Below are 19,912 nucleotides of genomic sequence, written 5' to 3'. Positions count from 1 at the left end.
GGAGGTAGTTATGTTGTTGTCTGGCACCTATAGCTGCATAATGAGCACAGTAGCAATACAGCTACTCACTTAAAATAACCATTCTTCAAATTGTGAAAAAGCAAAAATAAAAAGCAACCTAAACAATATGAAAAATTCAGATTGAGACAATATTTGCCCATACACAAATAACATTTCACACTCGCCTAAGGATTATTCTGATAATAATCAAATACAAGGGCCCATCCATCCATTTGTTACTTCTAATTTCATGGCAGATGCCAAACATGAAGAAATTATTTACACAAATCTGTTAACTTTCATGGCTGAGAATTACTATGTGATATAATACATTACTGAGTCCTTGGTTAAACTATAAATGACAAGGCTCAGTTCAATCTTTAACATACAATAGCCTTCATAATTTAAAACTATTAACAATCTGTATTCAGAGGGGATTTTAAAAAAAAAGAAAGAAAATCCTCCATAGAAGCTGAATTACTTCTCTCATTAAGATAGGAATTGCTAGAGCATCTGGTGAATCTTGAATTATGGCTTTCTACACTGTCAGCTGAAGGATTAAGTTGATTTTGAGATAAAGCATTCTTCAGTTAAAGAAACCACAAAGTACTAAAATTAAAATCACACTTAGTGGGGTTAACTTCAGCTAAAAATGTTTGTTTATTCTTTACAGTCATGTGTAGCATACAGATCAGGTCCGCTGCTCAGTATGTTACCATCCTTTGTCTCTCAAAGGTCTTCCTAGGTTCATTCCCAAAAAGAAGGCAACTTTGTTTGATTATAATGCAAGCCACATTTTCTGGAGTTGGCTGCTTTAGAAAAGAAATATAATTTGTCACAGCCTATCGATTTGGTTATCGAACTGTTATCGAACTTACATTTTAATTATTTTTAGAATGTGTCAAGGAAAATACAGTATAGGAAACATTTGGCCCTCCAAATGTTTTGGAATTTAGTTTCCAGAAGATGTAACCAGCATCGTGAATGGTAATGTCTTACTGAAGCTATCGTTTAAATAATTCTGGGGTTCAGTGTTTCACTAGCCCTGTTATTATGGTGCTGCCTATAGACTCTATCCCTGCACATCTTCTAATATGTTAAATCAGGAAAACTTATTTATGTGGAGCTAAAAGCATTCTCCTGAAATCTCCTACACATATTTTTTTTAAGCTGGTCTTCAGCTGGATGACTGAGACTCACACTATGATTCACCACGAAGGTTTGCCAGAGTTGGGCCTCCAAAATCTTTCTTGGGTCACTCAAATGCAAAAGAGCCAATATGATTTAATTCCACCCAACTCTATCCATTCCATCCACCAAGGTAATCAAAGTGTTTTGTACTCCAAAACTAGATCTCAAGTAATAGATTCAAATCATCGTCATCCAAAATTTCCTTGAATTGAGGCAATATCCTTACAAACAACTTGGCTTGACATCTTCCCTATAATCAATTATGTCATTCACTAATAGTAAGATGTCATACTAAGATCTGCAAGCATTGCTGCTGAGATTTATAAATGTGTATCACAGAGAAAAGCAAGTTCTCAGACATATTCCAGTCGGCTTTCAACTCTAGACCAGCACAACCTGTAGTCACTGAAGAAGGTATCTGTCAGGCAATAAGGCACACTTAAATGTTTCAAAAAAAATGAAAGGCAGAGAACCCATCAAATCTTGGCTGAAGTGTGGACATGGCCACCTAGGTATCCATATTTAATTTCTAATTCCAAACATCTAATCCCTAGTGGTTTGTATCTTGGCAATTAAATATGAATTATCCCTATTACTTCTCTTCATGGAATTACTTAAAAGGTTAGTGCTCCACTTCTGGTGCCTATAGAACACAGACATACAGATGTGCTACCTGTCCCAACAGTCTCCACATGTGCAAAAACTAACCAGATAATCTGTTTAGAAATATTAAGTATAATATATGTATATATATGTATGAAATCCTCAGCATCAAAGTGAAAATGCAAAAAGTAACAAATGCAAGTTTTACTGCCTAGGGGTAAGCCAATATCTTGTAGAATGTACAGTGTAGAGTATGCTGGAGACTAGGCAACCAACAATATTTTAAAAAATCAATGGCACAACACCAAACATTTTAAAAGTATACTCCATCTTCCAAGTATCATCCATGATGATGTGTTATTTGAAGTGTTACAATATTACAAAATCTTTTTTTGCCCAGGGATAAATAAATGGTGATAAATTATTGGTTTGGAAGATACTGATATTCCCAGTTAGGGAAGGCTCACTAAATGTGTTACTTAAAGGTAACTCAGCATAGCCCATTGATTCAATAGGGCTATGTTAGTTGGAACCAACAACTGGATTTGATTTTCAGATTCAAGCTGGCATTCTGCTTTGGCATTAAACATCTTAAAAAGAAGGAAATCCTTGCCAAAACAGAGTGGATGAAACAGGCAAGTATAAAAGAAGAGTCAGAAATAAAGAGACATCCAAGCATTCTATTCAAAGTCATTAAACAGAACAGAGCAAGACAGTTTCTAACTATGCATAGGACTCATATGTATCAGAACTATTATGAGGAAAAAAAATGCTGGCAAAAATGCAAATGAACCTCTGTTTCTAGCCAGAATACTCTGTTTATTGTTTTACAGGAAGAAAGGAGGAGATTATCCAACCACTGTTCAGACTTAAAAGTCCAATGTTCAACACATTTTCTACAACTAAAAGTAGCCAAACTTTCATCTTCTAGGTCAGTGGTCACCAAATGTTTTCCAGCTACCACACTCTTTCCTTTTGGCTGACGACCCTAGTGCTCCCCCCCCCCCCGCCCCCCAATGTGTACTTCTTGATATTAGGTCTACTGTTCAAATTCAAAACAATCAATCTCAGTCACTGCTCCCTTTGCACCTGGTCATCCTAAGAGCAGCAACTGAATAGCTGGTTGAACAGCAACCAAGAAGTGTCTTACCCATGCACTCCTCCAGCAAAGGCCAATGAGGGCAAGAGGCCTCTTGGTCACTGCTCAGCCAGCCACTCAGTTGTTGCTCCTGAGGTGAGGAGGTACAAAGAGAGAAGCTTCTCCTTCATCGTAGGATCGGAGATGGGCACAACTGAAGTGTGCATTGAGGCCACATGCTCTGGACTGGAGACTGGCATAGATAGAGAAAAGGAGAGATTTAAACTCTCAAAGAGCCTCTCTAAGATGAAAGACTCTTTCCAAGAATTGATCCCAGAAACTCCTCCTTCTCCCTTACCAGAGAGCTTCAAGTGTCCTGTCCCCCTCACACACATACACAAACATTGCTTCTTCGATCAGCTCTCAGCCTGTGTGATAAAAGAAAGCAGGAGCAGCAGAGTAGCTCCAGCTTGCCAGCTAAGTCCCAGTTCACAAAGCTTAAGTAGGGTTCCAAATCACTGCTTCTCCTCCACAGCCACATGCTCTAACTTCTTGCTACAGTCAGACAATCTTTCCCAAAATGATGCCACTCTGACCCACAGAAGTGATGTTCGGCATCCAAGCCTCACAAGAGTTTCCCAACCACCACCACCAGTGAAAGAAGCAGCTAAAAGAGTGAGCTTGTGTGGACAGGCAAAGAGTGAGAGACACCACTGCATGAAATGATCAGTGAAGCTACACTGTGATTTTAAGGGATCCTGAAAATAAGTTTCATGCAATCCTCATCCCCACCATGGCCCTAAAGATTGCTGGTTCCCCATGTCTTTCTTGTGCACCAATACTTTGACTGAAGACTTCCCCGCTTTTGCTTCACTGCCCCCAACTATCCCCTTTCTTCCTCACCGGATCTTTCAATTGCCCCCTGGGGGCAGGTGTACAGTCCACTCTGGGAATCACTGTTCTAGGTATTTTGGACTTAATAACAAATTAATAATAATGCATAATCTTTCCTCAACTGGCCAATAGTGCCTCTCTCAACAGAAGTGTGAGAGCAACAATCCCTCCTGCAGACTATGTGAGCTAAAAACCTGCTTCAGAGGTTGTGAATTGCCCAGCATGCATTTTCAGCACCACAGAAAGCTGCAGAAGGGAAGGGAAACAAGTTCTGAAACTAACAGAAATGTAGCACCATGCCAGAAAAATGTGGAAAGGGTTCCTTATAAAATTTTGAATGTCAAGAATGCTACACCAAGAAGCTTCATCCACCCAAATACGATGTATCATAGGCTCTATAATCACACTGTGACCTCTGCAGCCATGCATCTATATCAATCACACTTGTATTACACAACACACAGGTGTATTTATCTGTCCAATACAATAAACTATATAGAATACACCCACTTTCCTCAATATGTAAGTGACAAGCTGTTATTATTCAGGATAAACCATATTAGGTTTTTCTCATTCTGTATTATCAAGCTACTCATTTCTGGCTGGCATAAGGAGCTGCCATCAGTAACAAGGTACAGCATCAACGGGGCACACTATACAGACTCCATGAAACTGAATAGAATTTGCCTGGTTTACTATTCACATTGGGCGATTGGAAAATTGGGTATCTTTCCTGCAGAATTTAGGATGAAACTAGTTTAAATATTTTGTAAAAGGCTTGTATTTACCTGATGATCCGTTGAGCAGCATACTGATGAAGTGAGCGGAACTGTGCTGACATATTGGCTAAAGCTGCCAAACAATTTGTATGAAGGTATTTGTCCTGTTGGAGATGAGGAGGGGGGGAAACACATCAGACTATCCTTTCTGTATACACAGCAAGACCTGTCGGAAGGAAATCACTCACTACCCTAACATCCGTATACTGGAGGCAAGGATGCAATAAAGACAAACCAGACTTGTGCTCTGATTTTAGGGGTAAGCACTAAAAACACATGCAATCATAGTTCATTATGCTTGGGTCATTTATGGACGCATCACTGTATACTTGTAGTGTGTTGCTGCATATTTAACACTGCTCAGAAAAAAAGATGAACAATGGCTTTCCTTATTTTTCAGCTTTCAGTCTTTATTTCATCTAACAAAAAAGGCTTTTAATATTGTAATTTCCCCTACTTAGCTTCAAAGTAGTACTTAATATTCCAAATAAAATGTACCCATTTGGAATTTAAAATTCTAGTATTCTAGTTGCTAGAAGTACACATTACAGGAGTTCATAATCTGATCACTTATGTACAATTTGAGGTATGGGCAAGGTCCAGGGATCAGGCACAGACCATATGCTTTTGCATCAAAATTTAAAGACCTCAGTTAGGAGGGCTGCAAAAGGTATTGCAAGTCACAACAGGCCATATCAGCCCAGTTGATGGGCCAATGGTTTGGTTGTCTAAGGCTTGTTCAGAAGGGCACAATAGGAGAAACAAGTACTAAAAACTGAATATTCACATCCTGCATTTGACATAAACATCTCACTTCTTGTAAAGTGATAAATATATCCTTAAAGTCTGGCATTTTGTACATGTCATTCATTTAACCGTTGTGATATGATATATAAGTATGACTGCTTGCCCTTGGATTTGTTCTGTTTGGGTACTTATATTTTTTTCTCTCTTCCATGACAAGATTCTCACTTCATCATAAATATTTCTATTACTATCATTACTATTTGTTGGAAACTTGGTTTGTGAAGGCAGAAATATTTGCATGCAATCCAGAGTACAACTCTTACCCTTGTTCTTGTCATGTTGTACTGAATAGTTCTTATTACTACCAGTATCAAGAGACTCCCCAGAGAAATTTCTGTTAACACACGTTCTGAGTACCAAGTAATATTTTTCAGTATCTGCAAAAAGAAAAAAAGACCACATCTTATTGTCCTTCACTAGTAAACCTCATGCTGTTTCCTGGACTTTGACTGGGACTGTGTTGGCTGTTTTGTGAAATGAAAATTTACAACTTTTTCCCTCCCACTGAAATTAGTGAAAGGGAAATTATCTAAGCCACCTTCAGGCTTGAATAGTAAAGGGGTCTCATTTAGGGATATGTTCAGGGATTCACTAGCTGGATAACTCACCTACCCCCAGAACAACCTAATCAGTCGTACTACTAGCAGGAACATTGCTTGCTGTAACTGGAGGCCTGCCTGTGGACATATGAGATTCTCCTTTTTTCAGAGCCACCTTGTGGATGAAACCAGAGACAGAGGAATAAGGTCTAGGATGTTCCTCCTGTGTTCTACGCCCCCAGATCTATAATGCCTAAATAGGGCTATATCAAGTTGATGAAACATGAGAGGGCTATGATTGTGCAATGTGCCTTTAAGTCATTTCCAACTTATGGCAATCCTATCATAAGGTTTTCTTGGCAAGATTTGTTCAGAGGAGATTTGTCTTTGCCTTCCTATAAGGCTAAGAGTGTGACTTGCCCACTGTCACTCAATGGGTTTCAATAACCAAGTGGAGATTCAAACACTGGTCTGCCCCGAGTCCAACCCTGGCTCTCCTATGAATAGATGTCCCATTAAAAAAACAACAACTTAGAAGTGGCAGTGGTAACATTCCCCAGCAGTACTGTAAGGAAAGGCAGGCCTGAACAGGCAGGCCAAAATAAAGCTGGTTTGGGTCACTTTGGAGGTATGCTGTCCTAAGACGCTGAAAGCTGTGCCAAAGCCACTTTCCAGCCCTAAGGACTGGAGCACAGCTTTGGCACAGCTTCTGGCCTCTTAAGATGTGTGTGCCATTTAAACAGCATACCTGCAATGTTACCTGAAGCAGCTTTATTTTGGCTTGTCTGCTGGGCCCTTAGTCCACCTACCCATGGCACTTCCCAGGGTTTAGACATAGGTGATAGAACATGACAGGAAAGCAAACGATCTATATGTGCATCCCAGTGGGAGTGTCATTGCCACTCTGGAGAGTCTCACAAGATAAAATTGGTTGTGTATGTTTCTCCAAAATTAGCAAGGATCCAACAGCTTGTGGGGCCCTCAGTAGGGCAAAGTGCTGGGAGATAAGCTGTAGTACAACAACCTCTACTACTACTACTACTACTACTACTACTAGAAAAAAGGAAGTAAGGAGATGCCCATGTACAAAGCAACCAAGGAGTGGGGATACTAATCACCCCAGGTAACTCTGATCATCTATGATTGTGCCCTATTGCAGGGCCAGGCAGCTGACTGAACATGAATTAACTCTAATAATATTATGCACATAAACATGTAACCAGAATGAAAACTGCAAAAAATAGAGGAAAACTGTGTCTTATTCAATGGTAGCTGTTCTCATTATTAGGACTCACTATGGGCACAGGTAGCTGCCTGTAAAGAAAGAGATGTTTTTAAAAAATCATCTTTCCAAGGAAGCCAAAACCACATTTTATTTTCAAACAAAAATCCTTTGACCAAACAGGAAAGCTTTTGTGGCTTTCTTGGGGAACCCAAGGAAGAGTCTATATAATCAGTGATTTACAAAATGGTACTTACTAAAATTAATCTTAGCTATCAATAAATAAGTGTGGGTGTAGGACCACAAAAGAAAAATACATTCAAGGACTAACACAGGCAATACATTTATAAAAGCAGGATGTGCACTGAAGGACAGGACCAAAAACCTAGCTTGATGGAGACTGTTTTTATTAATTTTATCGTCTGTCTTCAACCAAAGCATGAAAGCGGCTTTCCAAAGCTGCTAAAATTATCTAGCAAAGCAGGTTTTGAGTGGCCTCACTCATTCTTAGCACTCTTCATATAAGACACAAAAGATGGAATTTAGATTAGAACATGAAATATATAGTTGCGTGTGGAATATTTATACAAATTCATTCTCATATTCCTCCAAGAAGATACTGTACTGCACAGTATTTAAAACTGGGCTTTCAAGAATCTAGTACAAATGTTGGATCCAAATTAAGTTGTACCAAGTCCCATTGGAATCATTGGACAAACTAATTATAACTCACTTTTTACATGGATCTCAGTAGAACCTAAATGAAACTAACATTTTGGATCCAACCCAGTACCTTGAGATTCACTGAGATGTCATGAACTTTTACAATTGGAAGGTGAAACAAAAGGCCAACAGATCTATTCTCATTCTTCTGGATTGCCAATATTGATTCAGCCAGATTTATAAAGTAAATCAATTATTTTGTATTTCTTTCTTCAATGTAGCATTCAAGGGAAAACTTACCTAAGAGGGAATAAGAGATCCTTGAAAATTATTTGGTAAATATGATTATAAAACCCTATAGGTAAAATCTAAAGAATTTCAAAAGTTGAAAAGTAAACTGAATCTATAAAAAAGTTACACCAAAATGACTACAGCCATCTCAGTGAACATGAAAATAAAAATTAAGCTTATCCAAAATAAGATATGTTGTATATACTCATATATAAGTATAGAAACCTTAATTTAAAAAATTGACCTAAAAAAAACTGGGTTGACTTATCCACAGGTTAATACAAGTACTGTACATTAACTCTTATCAAAAAAGAACAACCCCCTTCGCTGAGTAGAATGGCAAAAAGGGAGAGCTTAGTCTGTCCTGGAACAACTTAAAGGAAGAATTGATCTCCTTTACTCTCTCCACCAAGTCAATGCACCTAGTCTTTCCTTCTGGAAGGAAAATGATGGTAGTAGTTTCCTCCTTATGCATCCAGGCTTTAGGGCGAGCACAAACATTTATGCCTGCTAGAATTTAGTGAGTTCTTTGGCATCATTTTTCTTTGCTTCATCCTTTACATCCTTTGTGACATGCCCCCTAAGTTTTACCTTCGACCTATCCATGGGTCATATCAAAATCCATAATTTTGACCTCCAAACCTGCCCTTGACTTATACATGAATTTGACTCATAGTTAAGTATATATGGTACTTCAAGTCATTATTTAAAGGTACTTTATTATAGTTTATAACATACCACTTCATGAATTGATCGATTGAAGCCATCATCTTCAGTAAGGATTAACAAAATGATTAAAGCCATATAAACATGGTGTGAATTCCTTTCTTCAACATGATAAAGAATCTCAAGTATTGGGAGAACCTTGAGAAAGAAAAAAGTAAGCATATATCTGTTCAGTATTTTTAAAATTCCAAGACAAAAGTGCAGGTATAGTTTTAGATCATCCTGGGTTTAGCTAGCCCAATAACTGTGGAAAAAGAAAAAATACTAACAAATAAATAAACCTTAACTGACAAACTATTAAACCACATTTTGTTTGTTTTCTTGTGCTGTTGGAAAAAAGTTCCTCCAAGGAGACTTATAATTCATATCCTGATAAACAAATAGCACTTTTAAGAAGGATGATTATATTTATAGTTCCAGAACTCAGTTTATATATTTGGCTAATGCAGTCTGTTTCAAAGGTAAATTGCTCTGGTTCTAATATTTTACCAATATTTTATTATGAATGTTTTCATGACAGTTATGCTACTTCTGTTTAAAACAGACACTCTGTGTGTGGTTTTTTTGTCCTTCAAATTATTTCAGTACAATTCAATTCGAAGAACAGCTAACCTGAAAGGTTTATTCACACTTTATTCCACACAACTGTCTTAATTGTCTGTCTGTCATAATAATTGCTACAACTCTTATCTCTTCATTGCAAATCTTGGAAGATCATTCTCTTCTCCCTCCCCTTTAGTCCTTACCTAGCAAGCTGACACCAGTGTCTTGTTAGGAGAAGTTGAAGACCCTTTTCTATTGTAACTGCTAGATTTTCAAAGAGCAGTGAAAAAGAATGTGTTGGGCTGTATGGGAATATGATCTTATACAAACTAGTGAATACTGAATATTTTAATAGCTTGGTGATTTATGGTGATTCACTTAGTCTAGTGATCTAAATCTGTACAAGAAAAATAAGTGGCATGTTTCATCTTCCACTGAGATATAGGCAATGGCTCATTTGGTAGAGCCATCTGTAAAAACTGATGATGTTTAAACTTATTTCTTAAACCAGAAACAACTCTGTGGTTGTGACCCCTTCTAATTTATTTATTGTTCTTTAGACCACACAATAAGCAGAATTCTCTGGGTTACAATAAATTAAAAATATAAAATACAAACAGTAAACAATGGCCAAAACATATACAATAAAACTAAAAGAAAACCAGTAGCAAAACAGAATGATGCTAACATTTAAAAGCATGTTTTGGAGACCATAGTTTAGGTGATAGGCGAGCCCCTCTGGAGAGGGCCTTTTCAAGATGTGGTTTTGTTGTTGTTGTTAACTGCTCTCGAGTCAAGCTCAACTCATAGGGGGTCTGTGTATGATCCCTGCCTTGCTTATTGATGCTATTGTTATTGTCTGATGTTGGATATTTTATTGTTTTTAGCTGCCTTTAATTGAATTTTGAGGTAAACACTTTGTGCTTTTACTTAGTTTGTAACCCTGCCTCGATCCACTGGGAGAGGCGGGGAAACATAAATAAATTATTATTATTATTATTATTATTATTATTATTATTATTATTAGTGGTCCAATGGATAAGATATCTCCAAGACACCTTGTCCTCTGCTGCTTTGCTCTGTTCCTGCAAACTCAGGCCCGTGGTCTCTCTGAATGGGTCCAACCATCTGGCATGTGTCCTCCCTCTCCTAGCCTTATTGTCTTTTCTAGTTATTCATGCCTTCTAATGATGTGGCCAAAATACAACGGCCTCAGGTTAGTCATCCTGGATTCCAGGGAGAAGTTGGGCTTCATCTGTTCTAAAACGAATCTGTTTGCCTTCCTGACCACCCACAGTATCCTCAGCACTCTTCTCCAGCACTACATCTCAAATGAGATTGGGTACCACCACTGAAAAGGCCTCTCTTATTTATCATCACTTCCTTTGCTTAACTTGGTGGGGGCACCGGAAGGAAGGAAGATGATCTTAAGATCCAGAAATGACAGCATGAATAAAGTACAGCCCATGGACCACATATAACTCCCATTCCATTTTCTGATGGAGAACCTATTTTTAAAGAAAAATCCAGGTCTCCCACAAAATGCCCCCAAATCCCCTAGGCTTAGAAGAGAGGGGGAACAGGGTGAAATTTTGTTTGTAGTCTACTACAGCTCTTTTAGATCCATGCAAGCCTTTATTCAACCAAGAATTGAGGTATTGACTTCCATTGTACTTCTGGTTGACTAAAGGCATTTTTCTAAGTTTTAAAACAGTACAGAGAGACCTAAAAATATAGCAAAACTGCTTTCTACCCCTATGTGTGTTTGTGTGCATGTGTGAATTTTAAAGAAGTTTTTAAAAATCCAGAAGGGTGGGATCTGCAAGCATGGTAGGCACAGTGGGAGTTTAGCAAGGGGTCAGTATACTCCCCCCCCCCCCAAAAAAAAAAAACCTTGAAGTTGTTTACTACAGCAAGTATTGTCTGGCAAATGGAGATATTCCTTCTAGTAATCTGGTCCCAAGCCCTTTTAGGAATTTAAACGTTCAAACCTACACCCTGAATGGGTCCTCAAAGACATCTGGCAGAAAGTGGAGAAGACGAAGTACTGGCATAATGAGACTATATTGTTCAGTCCCAGTAAACCAGGGGTCGGTCGCTGGGGGCCTCCAAGAGGGCTTCGAGGGCAGCAGCGGGCCCCTGGGAGGCAAGTTGCCGTCGCTGGGGCCCTCCAGGAGGACTCCTGTGACGGCAGCGTGCCCCTGGGAGGCCATTTGCCGTCGCTGGGGCCCTCCAGGAGGGCTCCGGTGGCGGCAGTGGGCCCCTGGGAGGCCAGGTGCCGTCGCAGGAGCCCTCCAGAAGGGCTCTGATGGTGGCAGCAGGCCCCTGGGAGGCCAGTTGCCGTCGCTGGAACCCTCCAGCAGGGCTCCGACGGCGGCAGCGGGACCCTGGGAGGCCAGTTGCCATCGCTGGGGCCCTTCAGGAGGGCTCCTGCGGCGGCGGCGGGCCTCTGGCGTCAGGGGCCGGCAAAGACAGGGAGGCCTCCAGTGCTGGAGGGCCCCAGCAACGGCAAAGGGCTCCGGTGGCGGCAGCGGGCCTCTGGGAGGCCTGTTGCCTTTGCTGGGGTCCTCCAGGAGGGCTCCGTTGGCGGCAGCAGGCCCCTGGGAAGCCCGTTGCCTTCGCTGGGGCCTCCAAGAGGGCTCCAAGGGCAGCAGCGGGCCCCTGGGAGGCCAGTTGCGGTCGCTGGGGCCCTCCAGGAAGGCTCCTGCGATGGCAGCGTGCCCTTGGGAGGCCATTTGCCGTCGCTGGGGCCCTCCAGGAGGGCTCCGGCGGCGGTGGCGGGCCTCTGGCGTCAGGGGCTGGCAAAGACAGGGAGGCCTCCACTGCTGGCGGTCTCCGCCGGCTCTTTCCCAGCCTCTGACAGGGCCTGGGGCCCCGTCAGGGGCCGGCAAAGAGGAGGTGGCCTGGCCCCTGGGGTGGAAGCTCCGCCCCCCGGGGTGGAAGCTCCGCCCCCGGAGGGTGGAGGCTCCACCCCGGCACGCGGCCCCGCCCCCGGTGGTGGAAGCTCCACCTCCCCGGTTTTGTCCCCCCAGTTGTCTGAGGGACAGTAACACGGCCCCCAGCTCAAAAAGGTTGCCTACCCCTGCAGTAAACCATTCAGCCACATGGAGCAATAAGCCCCCAATACCATGCTCTGGCATTTACCATCCAAATAGGAAAGAGCCATTGTAACAGGGCACCTCCACATGCCAAATTCAGACAGCCTATCTGAAAGGATACCACAGCTGATAAGCACAAAAGAAGCTACACAGTTGAACTCTCCTTTCCCTCTCTCAGTGCAGGTTGGCTCATAAAGTGACCAAAGCCATTTCTGTTTCAAACCCAGGCCTGAAACTGGATTGAAATAGAAAATGATAACCCAGCACATAATAAAACCAAGGGGAAAGGTTCAGTAAATAATAAAGAATACCAAGACACCGAAAATCAATGGGTCACCAGTAAAAACAAATCAGTACAAAGATCTAAAAACCATTAAAACATTGTTAAATTGTTCTTTAACATGATATGGGTTATTTAGTTTCTGGGAGCTGTTACTAATTGGGAGAGATTAGAATTGTGAACAGATAAATACTTTATACAATTCAAATTTATTGATTGATTGATTTGGTTTGGTTTGATTTCTATCCCTTCTTTCTCCCTGAAAGGTACTCAAGGCGGCTCAAAAATATTGTATTGTATAGAAAAGTATTAAATGATGCCAGCATGGAACTAGGCAAAGATATAATGGCCAGTTGAAATTTATTTCATTTGATTTATTTTAAATACAGCCGCTTTATATATAATACTTTTGTATTATAAATCATAATTATTTTGTGAATTTCATAAAATTTTATATTGTTTTAGTAAGATGTTTTTAATTGTTTTTAAATTTTTATTATAAACTTTTTAAGTGATTTTACCTGTGAGCCACCTTGGATCCCTTTCTGGGAGAAAGGTGGCATATGAATGAAATAATTAAACAAAAATAAAATAAAATAAAATAAATGGTTTATATCCCACTTTGCTCCCAAATTGGGACCCAAAGAAAAATTAAAGGCAGTAAGGAGAAAACCTAAATGATAATATATCACATCACTCCAGATGTTATGAAATAACATAGCAAGTCTGCCAACAATGCTTCAGTGAGGGTGGACTATCAAGAAGATCATCAAGTCAATTATTTTCTGGTGAAGCAAACACAAGAATAGCAAACATAAAGCACACAAAGCATGCCAGTATTAAGTGGCAATAATTACATAAGGGACTAGAAGAACTGGGTTTATTTAGATCTGAATAGATGCTTTTCAGTAATGCTTTCATCAATTATATAAACTTTTCGTGGAAAGTGAGCTGGAATGAAACAAAGAGAAACAGTACATCGTGACTTTCTAAAGCATACATGCAACATCTTCACTCAAATTCCTGAAAAGCTGTGGCTCCTCAGGCATGTGATTTATTGAGAAATATTTAATTGAATAACTTTTCTACTGTCAAATACAGGCTGAAACAGATTGCTAATAGGACTAAAGGCTATTTTTCTCCAAGAAATATATATTCCTCCCCCCCTCCTTTTTAATTGCATCCAGCCTAAGGAACAAATTCTGTGCGGCACTCAAATTACCAAGGGGTGGGTGGTCAAAGGGGCTTAGCTTGCTTACCATTCATAATGGCTCCCTTAGCTATTGCTTTAAGAAGGCTAGAGGGGGACATGATCTGGCTACTATTGGGGGGGGGGGGTGAAGCTTCTGGATTTTATTAGAGCCCACCAACCATTCCCTCACTGCCTTCCTGATAACCCATGCTCAGCTTGTATGCAATTTTCTAAGTTCACATAATACACTGTGACCTTTCATCCTCATAAAGACATTACTATTCAGGTAATTTTTTTGCTATATGTTGCTATTACATGCAAACATGTAATATGGCCTGTCTCAGTCTTGTATCTTCTGTAGTGCTTCTAGCTATGAAGCTCAAAGGCCTCTTCTATGGTGACCCCAGGAATGGAAACTTCTCATGCAGTGCCTCTTCATCAACATGCCCTTCAGAGAGCAACCTGCCCACCTGGTGAGACTTTTAAAGCCTCAAACCTGTCTTTGACAAGTGCACTGATCAACAGAGTTGAGCTCCCAATATAATTTTCAGTTACATCAACCAGTACTTGCAGTAGGTGCTACATCTTTTCAAAACATACCTAGCCTAGTGAAAGAAGGGTAATATGAGACTGAATTGTTCTACTTATACTCAACAGCAGCATAGGGATGTTTCACTGTGTTCTGATAGCTATTATCACTGAAGCGTGGGGACTGAAATACTTGACTTGGTTATGTCACAGTGAGACACATGCACTCTGTGTACCACAGTGTATCCAAAAACATGCAGAAGCACAAGAAAATTGTAAAGTGTTGGCAAACAGATCATATTGCTGAAATAATATCCATGGACCCCCACCACAACCCAAACAACTTCAAAAATTCATCAGCTTCCACCAACCATCCACAAATTCATAACTGTTCAAATTCCATTTCCAAAAGTCAGTGAGTAAAGAAAATATGCCCTGACTCAACTTTCATTACAGTACCTAGTTCTCACAGCCACAGTATCAGAACAAAGTTCTGCAAGCAATGTTGCTGAGACCTAGTCCAAACAGTAATGGGGAAGGGGGAGGAGGAAGAGGCCACAAACAAGCCCTTCTGTTGAACAGCTATCAGAAAGCAATGCAATATTCTGCACACTACTTACCAGGTTTTCCATATCTGTTCGAGCCAACATATATGTTCGAACATTGCTGTTCTGGTGCAACAGAGTGTACAAAAGAAGAGTTGCTTGATCAGAATTCTGCTGTTCGCACAAAGTGGTGTATAAACTGTTAAAATTAATCTGGAAAGCATGAGGATTTGGTGAAGGAAGAACTGTGCTATCTGGAAGAGGAATGAGAAGGGTAAGCAGTTTTTAAAGGATTCAGGTTTTTTGTGCTTTTCTTCCTACTGGGCCTAATAAAGTGAAAAGTGTCTTTGAAATTTAGCTCCAAGGTTTAGACTGACCAATAGTGTTTAGCTAACAGATACACCCTGAGACCAAACATAACTTTGGGAACCCATTTCTTTCTTTTAAAAAAACTATACATCTGTTTGGTAGTAGAGCTACAGATGCAAAGCACCAATAGGAGATTCTCACCTAACAATTGAGGACCAATAATTTAGAACACAGATTTCTAGACAGCAGGTTATATTTGTTGTTTACTCACTTAAGATTAAATTAAGTTTTATCCGAATTCACCACAACACTCTATATTCAATGAATACCCGCCACAATTGTCTGAAGTACAAAAAGCTATGGTTGATAGTTGGCACAGTAAGAGAACACATAACGGTGCTGTTGTGCTCATGTGCCACCTGTAGGTTTCCCTTAGACACCTGGTTGACCATTCTGGGAACAGAATGCTGGCCAAGTTAGGCTTTCCGTATGAGCCAATACAGTTTGTCTCATGTTCTCCATGGAGCAAGGCTGTAAAGATTAAGCTCTAACACATTCTGTAAAAGGGGTAAGAATGGAAAAGCAGGACATCTTGGAACCAGAGATGATGGAATGAGACTAGAACCGCCAATGATTTGACTCAGGTCAGAGCACAGCTACATCTCATCAAATTCTTGTTTGCCAAAGTAACACAAATGCAAGGGTGGAATGTAGCATTTCTATGGAAGAATTATTGGAAGAAGGAGAGATGCTCAGCACTTCCTTCACCCATTTATTGTTCCCTTCAAATGCATCCTGCCCCTCACTGCCATTTCCCCTCAAGTAGGGCTTATAGTTCTTGTTAGAGCCCAGCTTGTGGAAGAATTATTTAAACGCGAGTGGTGATGTATTACGGAGACTGGAAAGTAACAGAGGAATCAAGAAGTAACTTCTTCTGTGCCAATTCTCCCCTGCTAATCTCTGCGCTGCATTTGTCTTAATAGGAAGGAAACTCCATGTTTCCCCTGCAAGATATCCCTCCTCCCACAGAATGCATTTTCATATTCAATTGTGAATGTAAACTGGATTTCTCTAGCATACAACTGAACCGTTTTCTTCAGTACCTGAGTGTAAATTCAGTTCTATATACACTGGTGAATTATAGTGAGCCATTTCCATCTGTGGAGGTTTGGTTCTACCTTCAACCCTCCACAGATGGGAAAAACCACAGCTCAAGCCCATATTAGTCAGGTGGTGGCAACATGCACATGCCTGTGTCAGCATGTCCATGGATGCACACCGCCATTGTCTAATATGGGGCAGAGTGATCCACAGGAACTTCAATTCATTGAAGGCTAGCCTGCCAATATAGGATTTATTTATATACCACCCAATCACTGGGAATCTGAGAGGTTTACAACAGAGGGGATAATAGATGGTTCCCTGCCCGCAGGCTTACAATCTAAAAAGACACGACACAAAAGGAGAAGGGAATGGTGAGGGGGGGAGGGGATCAGGTCCAGCAGTTCTTCTCTCCCTCTGAGGCCCGGGCCAAGACAGATGGACCGGAGGGAGGGCTTGTCTTCTTCCAGGCAGGCCTGATGGAGCTAGCCTGCCTCTCTCTCCCTCAAGATGGTGGATGAAGGGAGGGCTTGTCTTCTTCCAGGCAGGCCTGGTGGAGCTAGCCTTCCTCTCTCTCCCTCAATTTACTACCATTCCTGATTCATTCATGGGAAATAGAGGGTCCAAGGTCCTACATGGTTGTGCATAACCCAACAATTCCACATGTGGAATTCCACTATGGCTCCCGTCACCAGCCCCAGAACTCAGTGTACAGCTGCAAGAGTGGAGCCCAATGACAATTCTATGGCTGGTGGAGAGCAGAGGGGACCAGATCATCAATGGGAAGCAACAGCATCTTCCAACAAGATCTGCTGGAGCCTTCTGGAGGCCTTAGCAGATAATGTCATCAGTTTGCCTCTGGTTATGAGAATATAGCTTATACCTCTCTAGTTCCATCTATTCTCCACCAACAATGGAATTGCTGCTGGGACTGGCTTTTACAGTGTTACAGTGAGTCCTGGGGGCATGATTTAGTTGTTGTACAGGGAAGAATGAAATACTAAACTCTGCAACAATTTAAAAAATACAAATTACAACATGAAATTACACTTGCATGTCTCACTACCAGGATGCCATCCAGAGAATGAGTGTGTGTAACTTACATTCAGTGATCTGATGTAGAGCAACCCAATTTAATCCAGAGTAATAAAACTCCATACTTTGATTCTATAATCATAGAATCATAGAGTTGGAAGAGACCGCAAGGGCCATCCAGTCCAACCCCCTGCCATGCAGGAAATCACAATCAAAGCATCCCCGACAGATGGCCATCCAGCCTCCGTTTGAAGACCTCCAAGGAGGGAGACCTCCACTACACTCCGAGGAAGTGTGTTCCACTGTCGAACAGCCCTTACTGTCAGGAAGTTCCTCCTAATGTTGAGGTGGAATCTCTTTTCCTGCAGCTTGCATCCATTGCTCCGGGTCCTAGTCTCTGGAGCAGCAGAAAACAAGCTTGCTCCCTCCTCAATATGACATCCCTTCAAATATTTAAACAGGGCTATCATATCACCTCTTAACCTTCTTTTCTCCAGGCTAAACATACCCAGCTCCTTAAGGCATTCCTCATAGGGCATGGTTTCCAGACCTTTCACCATTTTAGTCGCCCTCCTTTGGACACGCTCCAGTTTCTCAATGTCCTTTTTGAATTGTGGTGCCCAGAACTGGACACAATATTCCAGGTGGGGCCTGACCAGAGCAGAATATAGTGGCACTATTACTTCTCTTGATCTAGACACTATACTTCTATTGATGCAGCCTAAAATCGCATTGGCCTTGTTAGCTGCCGCATCGCACTGTTGACTGATGTTCAACTTGTGGTCTACTTGGACTCCTAGATCCCTTTCACATGTTGTCTCCTTAAGCCAAGTGTCCCCCATCCTATATCTGTGCATTTCATTTTTCCACCCTAAGTGCAGTACCTTACATTTCTCCCTGTTGAAGTTCATTTTGTTAGCTGTGGCCCAGCTTTCTAGTCTATTCAGGTCATTTTGAATTTTGATCCTGGAGTATTAGGTATTCCTCCTAATTTGGTGTCATCTGCAAATTTGATAAGTATTCCCCCAATTTTTTCCTCCAAGTCATTGATAAAGATGTTGAACAGTACTGGGCCCAGGACAGAGCCCTGTGGGACCCCACTGGCCACTTCTCTCCAGGATGAAAAGGTGCCATTGTTGAGCACCCTTTGGGTTCGTCCGGTCAACCAATTACAAATCCACGTAACAGTTGCCTTGTCTAGCCCACATTTTACAAGCTTGTTTGCAAGAATGTCATGGGGAACTTTGTCAAAGGCCTTACTGAAATCAAGATATATTATATCCACAGCATTCCCTTCATCTAACAAGCTGGTAACTTTATCAAAGAATGAGATAAGATTTGTACGAACCTTGTGTGTTCTTGAAGGACATAATAGCTTGCCGATAAGGGTTTGGTGTGTCTGGTGCATCGGTCAGATTTGCTAACACAAGCAGCAACAAAAGGCTTTGATTTGCTAGAGGAGAAGACTCTTCCTGATGAGGAGCTCGTTTGCTTCCCACACCTCCTAATGTGAACACTGTCCACAGGCCAGCTAAATGGAATAAGGAAAGAATCTTTTTTAGGGTTTTCAAGTAGACATGCCTACATGTTTGAATGGCATTTTAACCTCTGACTGGTGTGTACCGATTGAGAAAGATTTAGAAATTTAGGACAAACATGCAGCCATAAATCATAGCACAATAGCTGACATGTGCATGATGGATAATAACCCACAGCCACAACAAGAAAGAATTTTAGAATTAAGAAACAGATTGTCCTATGTATATAAATGAAAACAGCATGTATCCAACTTACCACAACCCACTGTTTTAGTAGTCTTATGGACAAGAAGAGGGGGACAGAAGAACATATATTTCTGGCAATATTATTATTGTTTTCATTATTATTGTTATTGTTGTTATTGTTGACCTTTTATTGTAAACCCCTCAAACTCCTTTACCACCTCAGTTAGAGAGCCAGCTACACCTCTTTCTTTTCTCTGCGAACCCCATCCTTCTCATGGCTCGCCACATTTCTCCTAACCTGATCCCCATTCGGCCTCTCCCTGTCTCCCTGCTTCCCTTCCTCTGTTCCCTCTGGAACTGCCGCTCTGCTGCCCCTAAAGCAACAGCAATCCACGACCTTTTTCTCTCCAAATCCCTTAATCTCCTTGCTCTCACTGAAACCTGGCTCCCAGCCCATGATACTACAACCCCCTCTGCCCTTTCTTTTGGTGGTCTCTCCTTCACCCACACAAGCCGCCCTGAGGGTCGAGGAGGAGGGGTTGGTATCTTGCTATCTAACTCCTGCCAGTTTCAAGTTCTATCTTTTCCCCCCAGCTATCATTTCTCTTCCTTTGAGTATCATCCTATCAGACTCTTTTCTCCTGTACAGCTCCGGGTCGCAGTTATTTATCGCCCTCCTGGCTCTGCCACCCAGTTCCTCTCAGACTTTGAATCATGGCTGACATTCTTTCTTTCAGATTCAGTCCCCACTTTGATCCTAGGTG

General features: G+C 41.2%; 1 protein-coding gene across 5 annotated transcripts in view; it reads right to left on the bottom strand.

The window, feature by feature from the left end:
* DYM (dymeclin) overlaps nt 1–19,912 on the bottom strand; it is a 239,798-nt gene that overhangs the window by 119,692 nt on the left and 100,194 nt on the right. For all 5 annotated transcript variants that reach the window (XM_089497500.1, XM_089497528.1, XM_089497508.1 and 2 more), the window contains 5 exons: nt 18,773–18,955; nt 15,055–15,233; nt 8,806–8,931; nt 5,616–5,729; nt 4,555–4,649 (listed from right to left, as the gene is read on the bottom strand). In XM_089497500.1, the coding sequence (XP_089353626.1) occupies nt 4,555–4,649; nt 5,616–5,729; nt 8,806–8,931; nt 15,055–15,233; nt 18,773–18,955 (697 nt within the window). The remainder of the gene's footprint in view (nt 1–4,554; nt 4,650–5,615; nt 5,730–8,805; nt 8,932–15,054; nt 15,234–18,772; nt 18,956–19,912) is intronic.

The sequence above is a fragment of the Sceloporus occidentalis genome, unplaced genomic scaffold, assembly GCF_023333645.1.
Source record: "Sceloporus occidentalis isolate IW3139 unplaced genomic scaffold, rSceOcc1.0.p SCAF_1, whole genome shotgun sequence".
NCBI classification, from domain to species: Eukaryota; Metazoa; Chordata; class Lepidosauria; order Squamata; family Phrynosomatidae; genus Sceloporus; species Sceloporus occidentalis.
Note: the sequence above shows the minus strand (reverse complement) of the source record. Positions and strands in the feature narration are given on the sequence as shown.